The following is a 7,131-nucleotide window of genomic DNA, read 5'->3' as shown; positions in this document are numbered from 1 at the left end:
TCCGGGAGATGATTCCCCTCTCCGGCAGGGTGCCGGAGGCAATCTCCTGAATCCCCCGAGATGGGATTGGCGGAGGCGGCGTCTCTGGAAGGATTTCCGTATCGTGGCTCTCGGTACTGGGGTATTCGCGACGAAGGCTTCTTATAGGCGGAAGGGTAGGTCAGGAGGCGACGTGAGGGGCCCACACAACAGGGCGGCGCGGCCCCACCATTGGCCGCGCGGCCCTGGCGTGGCGGCGCCTCGTCGCCCCACTTCGTTTCCCTTTCGGTCTTCTGGCATAAAGTGTGTATAAAACATGTGAGTATCATCAATAAAGTAGCATGGAACATAAGAAATTATAGATACGTTTGAGACGTATCAAGGAGGAGAGGGAGGGGCTAGCCACACCTGGCCGCACCACCAAAGGGGCCCCTTGGCCGGCGCCCCTAGCCACCCCTCTCTCCCAAACCCTAGCCTCTCCCCTCCTCCATATTTTCCCACGGTGCTTAGGCGAAGCCCTGCCGGAGATCTCCACCACCACCGACACCACGCCGTTGTGCTGTCGGGATTCCGAGGAGGATCGACTACATCCACTGCCCGCTGGAACGGGGAGACAGACGTCATCATCAACACCGAACGTGTGACCGAGTACGGAGGTGCTGCCCGACTGTGGCACCGTCAAGATCTTCTACGCGCTTTTGAAAGCGGCAAGTGATTGACTACAACAACAACGAGATCTAATCTCGTAGGCTTTGGAAATCTTCGAGGGTTAGTCTCATGATCTTCTCGTTGCTACCATCTACTAGATTGGATCTTGGCTTGTTATTCGTTCTTGCGGTAGGAATTTTTTTGTTTTCTATGCTACGAATCCCATCAGTGGTATCAGAGCCGTGTTTATGCATAGACTGGTTGCACGAGTAGAACACAATGGTTTTGTGGGCGTTGATGCTTTGTTGTCTTTAGTTAGTGTACTTTGCATCTTGCGGGATGGTGGGATCAAGCGGCCCGGGCTAACTTTACATGACCGCGTTCATGAGACTTGCTCCACGCTCGACATGCAACTAGTATTGCATAAGTGGTTTTGCGAGTGTCTGTCTCTCTCACCATAGTGAAGATTCAATCTACTCTTTCTATTGACAACACTAGTATTACCGTTGTGGTTCATGTTCGTAGGTAGATTGGATCTCACTCAAAAACCCTAAACCACGTAAAATATGCAAACCAAATTAGAGGCGTATAACTTGTATTTGCAGGGTTTGGTGATGTGATATGGCCATGATGTGATGATGAATATGTATGAGATGATCATTATTGTATTGTGGCACCCGGCATGAGTCTTATGGTTGTGTTTATATTTCATGTAGTAGTATTATTTCAAAATAGTTGTAATATTTTCTACATGTGGTGAACAACCATGAAGACGGCAACATGGACCTTGACGCTACGCCGATGATGATGGAGATCATGCCCGTTGATGATGAAGATCATGTCTGTGCTTTGGAGATGAAGATCAAAGGCGCAAATACTAAAGGGCCATATCATATCACATATGAATTGCATGTGATGTTAATCCTTTATGCATCTTATCTTGCTTAGATCGCGAGGTAGAATTATAAGATGATCCCTCACATTAATTTCAAGATAATAAAGTGTTCTCCCCTCGTATGCACCGTAGCTACAGTTCATTGTTTTGAAGCATCTTGTGATGATTGAATGTGATAGATTCTACATTCACATACAACGGGTGTAAGCCTTGTTGCACACGCGGAAATACTTGGGTTTGCTTGACGAGCCTAGCATGTACATACATGGCCTCGGAACACAGGAAACCGAAAGGTTGAACACGTACCGGGTCGTCCATCGTCGGGGCAGGCGACGCCATTTCGTCGAACAGGAGTCACCGCTTCTAGGCGTCCGGTTGAGGTCGGGAACCGCAGCCCTGGTCAACTTCACCGGCGGCAGGCCGGAGGCGAACCGCGACGCCGCGTGGCCCTTCAAGGGAGCGGGAGTTCCAGGGCACAGCTGGGAACTTACCGAGCTCACCGACGAGGCCGGAGGCGCGACGCCGGCCATCCCCTCTTTCTTGACGAGCATGTAGCCCTCCGCTAAGCTTGGATGGAGGGCTACTTGCGCGACGCCGACTTTGATCTGCATCTGCCAGGCCTGCTGGTTGGCGGCCGCGGCAGTCTTGATCTTCTGGTTCTTGCGCCGGCCGCGACGCTTCGCGGCCTCGATGATTTTCCCCTCCGGGGGGAGCACCTTCTTTGCCGCCGCCGGTGGCGGCCCGCTTTGCTTCCGCCGGCGCTACAGCCTCCATTGTGGCTATGGTCCTGGCTACGGGGGAGTCTGGAGCGGTGGCGGGTGCGAGGATTTGCTCCGCAACCATGGCGGTGGCTGCGGCGGCGAGGACGTCCATAGCTTCTGGACTGCTCGCGCCGGTCTAGTTTGCAATTTCGCGCGGGGAATGTCCAGTGGCGGGAATAATAGCGGCCTCCTGCCAATGACGAGCGGGGCCTACGTCTTTTTCAGCGGACACTCCGCGCGACCGCCGAGCGTCCGCGGAGACGCAAACCTGACGCATATTTGGGCCAGGTTTGCGTCTCAGCGGACGGCCTGATCACTTTGCGTCGCCCCGCTGGAGCAGGCCCCAGACGCATTTCCGATCACGGTGGACGAAAACAGACGCTGAGCAACCGTTTGCGTCGCGTCGCTGGAGATGCGCTTATCCAGTGGCGATTACCCTAGTAGTTCTTGCGCAATGCACCACGGGTAAAAGCAAATGGCGACGAGCGAGCGTTTGTTTATCAGAACGCTGATGACTTTTCGTTGATTTCGATCCTGGATTTCTTTGGCACGCGAGCCTCGAGTCAGAATGTGAGACATCTCGTGGCCGCCCAGGTCAAAACCAACAGCGGGTCGCTCCCACGTGTTGAGACTGCGCTGCGGCGATAGACTGTACAGTGCATGGGTTAAGTACCATCGGGAGACTGGGCGGCACAAAACGGTGGCTTAAGTACCCTGAGCCCCTCACTCCATCTTTCATAAGTTTTCCCAGATTACTATTTTTTTAGATAAAAGGCACGAGGTGCCCGACTTTAAATTAATAAAGCCCAACAAGGTCAGCAAGGTTCATTACATGCTGCGGCATACAGCTTAGCCAAGATAACACACATAGCAAGTAAACTGGGGTCGGCCTCCCCTAACAGACCGAGAACCAGCGAACACAGACGAGTCGACATCCTCCCCCTGGAAAGACGAAGACACGGAGCAGCCTCAGGAGTCGTCCGGCCTATGAAGAGCGTGCACCCGTCTGAGCTCGGAAATCAGCCACCTAAGCCAGGGACGGTCCAGAGGTTTCGCCAGGATGAGCCACTGCTGCAAACAAAACAGGGTTTTAAAAATAATGTCAGCCGGGTGTCGAATGAGTTTAGATTCCATGGTCAATTTATTCCTGATAAGCCAAAGCGCCCAGGATTGTGCAAGAAACAGGCTCCAAATCGTTCTACGTGCCCGGCCCGCGAAATTAGATACAATCGCAAAAAACTGCGGGAAGGAGGCGGGACACCAGCTGCATTGAAGGAGAATCTAGTTTCTTGACTCAGTTTCCTCCTCCGGTGTTGGCCTGAATCTTGGAAGCGAGTGATGGCGGGAGGGAAGGTGTACTCGTTCGAAGAGGTGCGGAAGCACAACACCCTGGAGGATTGCTGGCTCATCATCCACGGCAAGGTTGTTTGCTTGTATACCCTGGCGTCTACATATCCTTGCTTCACCTGAAACGAAATTTGTGCGAAATTTGGGCATGCTTTTAATTTCTCCCGGACTCACTGCGCGCCGCTGGCTGTTTCAGGTGTACGACGTGACGCCGTTCATGGCGGAGCACCCCGGCGGCGAGGACGTGTTGCTGGTGAGCACCGGTGAGCACTCCTGCCTCTCTCATCTTCCACACGCGTACGCTCTTCTACTTTGGCCGAGGCGGAGTGATCTGACATGTTTGCATCCCGGACGTTCAGGCAAGGACGCGACGGTCGATTTCGAGGACGCACACACCGAGGCGGCCAGGGAGCTGCTGCCGCAGTACTGCATCGGGGAGATCGACGCCGCGACCATCACCGCCGAGCTCGCCCAACCCTCCAAGAAGGCATGGGCTACCAAGCCGAAAGCGGGCCCCACGAGCCTCTGGATCACGCTGCTGCAGCTCGCCGCGCCTCTCCTGCTGGTGGCCTTCGCGCTCCAAAACTACACCAGCATCACTACAGAGTACTAGCTAGCTAGTGGTACAAAAGAAAAGAAGAGCAGATGCCGTGGCGAATTCCGCCGTGATGCAAATCCTACAGCCTTCTTCTTGGAAGTACTACCTGTCAACATCGCGAGTGTTCCGTCTCAAACACTGCAATCATAGATTTCTGATTTTCTGGCTATATCCGATTATACGGGGAGGTTTCGTGCTTGTGATTAATCGTTGGTCGATTTCACAAAAATGTAAGATGTTTCTCGGCGTTATCTAGGACATGAAATGTACACTCCAGATTCTCTAAGTTGGTTAAGCAAGTCAGAGAGCTACACTACCTCAAGAGCATCTTCAGTTGCTTCCTAGCCGCGTTTCCCAAACACCCACCCAAATAAATATTAGTGCATGGAAATAAATGTTTTTATTCAAATTTGGTTTTATATTACAAAGTTTGAATGGAAAAAGCTAGATTATATCTAAACCCTAGCCTACTGACTGTCAGGCGGTGCATTCCACGGCCATGCCCCGTCGTCGCCTCCCCTCCGCCACAGCTCCTGCTGCGCGCACCGCCTCTCCATGCGTAGGGCGGTGAGCAGATGCGGCTGCTCCAGCAGCGTGTCATCGCTTGTCCTCCCCTGACGCGCCGCCTGGAGGGAGAGCTCGACGACACAGCGAATATGCGCCTCTTCGTGGGCACGGGCATCGTCCTGGAGCTTCTTCTCCGACTCAAAGGACTTGACGAGCGCTCGTTGCTGATCCACCGCCTCATCCGGGTGCGGCATGTCGTCGTCGGGCCACTAGAAGTCGTCGTCGTCGTCCTCCTCCTCCATCTGCGCCTCCAGTTGTGCCGCCAACGCGTCGGCCTCCACTGCCAACGCATCCCCCCCAGGCCACCTCCGTTGCCACCAGTGCCGCCTGTTGTTGCTGACGCTCCACCGCCTCCCGCTGCCGCCGCTCGATCGCCTCCCGCCATTCACGGTACTAGAGCACCCGCTTCGTGCGCTGGCGCTGCCGCTCGGCACACGACCGCTCGGCCATCTCCTTCGTTCGGCGCTGCCGCGCATCTTCCGGCGTCGAACGTCGCAATGGTGTCCGCCAGCGCCGCATCCTCCCACGTCGTGTTCTCCTCAGCTTCGGGGTATCCCGCTGCTGATGCTCCCGCCTCACGCTGCTGATGCTCCCGATGCTCGATTGCCTCTCGTCGATGCCGCCGCTCTGCACGCCAACGCTCCACCCGACGCCGCCGCGACTCTTCCTCCGCGGCGGTGTCGATGTCGAACTGTGAATCCGGTGGTGGAGGTGGTGGTGGTGACGACAGTGGAGGGAACTGACCGGCACCGGGGCGGTTCAGCATTGCGCAGTGGTGTTCGAGCGACGAGGGTTGTGCTTGTGGTGGAGAAAGGGATGTCGGCGGCTGTGGTGACTGCCATTGAGCCGGGAGGGGGCCTTTATAGACGCCGGTGGCGGGAAGAAAGCGTGGGAAGAGGCCAGAAGCGGCGGGAAGAAAGTGCGTGAACACGCGGTGGCGTGCGAACGCCGGCGACGCATGGAGGCTACGTAGCACCAACAAGACGTCTCGCCTGCCCCTCCATCGCCATTAAGGCAAAGCTGCGACGCTTGTGTCACTGTGTGTCAATAACATCCGCCACGAGGTAGGTGACGGTTATGTCCAAACTTGAATGTGTCCCTGACGCGTCGGTGCTGCCACGCCTTGCTTTTCGTTGTGTCCGGCGTGCCCGGAGCGTCCACTGTGTAGCGGGGACTAGCTCGAGCCACCGGACACCGTATCAGGCCACGCCGCACAAAAAGAGGCTTTGGAGCGCGCGTCTAGAAACATTTTTTTGTCCGGCACGTCCCAGATCCCTTTGGAGGATGGTTTGGGAGACGTGATTAGAGATGCTCCAACTTAGGGTGAATAATTTTTTAAATAATGCGAAATATTTTATAATTTTCAGAAACATCACGCGTTTTAAATCTTTTCACATGGTGTGACCCGTTTCCTGCAAACCGATCGGCCTATAGAAGACCAATTGGGCTGTCGGCCAGGTGCCGTGTCAGAGAATCGAAGTGTTCGGCCAGCTGGTGACCCACCGGCCAACAACAATCCGATCAGTCACCTGGTTTTCGATGGTTGATTAATGCATATAAAGCAAATCCCCTCCCTGGCAATCGATCGCTCGAACGATCATTTTCCTTAGCGCGGCAGCGCTCGCGCCATACGCGAAATCAATTTCCTTTTTGTCTTGTAGTGTTTAATTATGTTCACATGTAGCTTTGTGTTCACACTAACAGCTCACGTTCCCACTTGCAAGTTGCATATAGCCAAGAGCGTTCACACTACATGCATGCATAAAGTATCTCATGGGTTTGCATTTAATGAGCCAACTTTTCAGCACGAGGCTAGCTCTCACAAGTTGCTGCATTCATGCACAGAGCATCTCGCTCTTTTTTCAGCATGACGCATACTTTCAATTCTCTTTATTTGCAATTCCCTTTTGACAATTCTCTTTTTTTTGCAATTCCCTTTATGTTGTTATTTCGTAGGGTAATTCATGTTTTTCTGGATTAATTTTTATAATTCCCTTTTTCGGGCCAGTGATTTTTAAGGGGGAAAATAACGGGTGGGGAGATCCACTTGCAACTCAAATGAACTACCACTTGCTACTCAAATTAAGTACTGTTTTAAGTTGTAAGCTATCAAAAGTTGCTAAAATATTCTAAATAAAATTTACTTTTTAGGGTTGCTAGGTATTTATATTTACCGTTGATAAATAACGAGACACCGGGTTGATAACTTGTAAACAAAAAAAGAGTCGCTACATATTTTAAATTAAATTAATTTTGTAGGGTTGACATTTATTTATATTTACCATAGATAAATTGCGGCCCACCGGGTTGATAGCCTGTAAACTAAAAGAGAGTCG

General features: G+C 53.0%; 1 protein-coding gene across 1 annotated transcript; it reads left to right on the top strand.

The window, feature by feature from the left end:
* Positions 1-3,537: 3,537 nt before the first annotated feature.
* Positions 3,538-4,587, top strand: LOC127309451 (uncharacterized). Its single transcript, XM_051340310.1, has 3 exons — positions 3,538-3,705; positions 3,827-3,893; positions 3,990-4,587. The coding sequence occupies exons 1-3, from the start codon at positions 3,622-3,624 to the stop codon at positions 4,241-4,243; spliced, it is 405 nt and encodes a 134-aa protein (XP_051196270.1). The 5' UTR covers positions 3,538-3,621; the 3' UTR covers positions 4,244-4,587.
* The last annotated feature ends 2,544 nt before the right edge of the window (positions 4,588-7,131 follow it).

The sequence above is a fragment of the Lolium perenne genome, chromosome 6 (genome assembly GCF_019359855.2).
Source record: "Lolium perenne isolate Kyuss_39 chromosome 6, Kyuss_2.0, whole genome shotgun sequence".
NCBI classification, from domain to species: Eukaryota; Viridiplantae; Streptophyta; class Magnoliopsida; order Poales; family Poaceae; genus Lolium; species Lolium perenne.
Note: the sequence above shows the minus strand (reverse complement) of the source record. Positions and strands in the feature narration are given on the sequence as shown.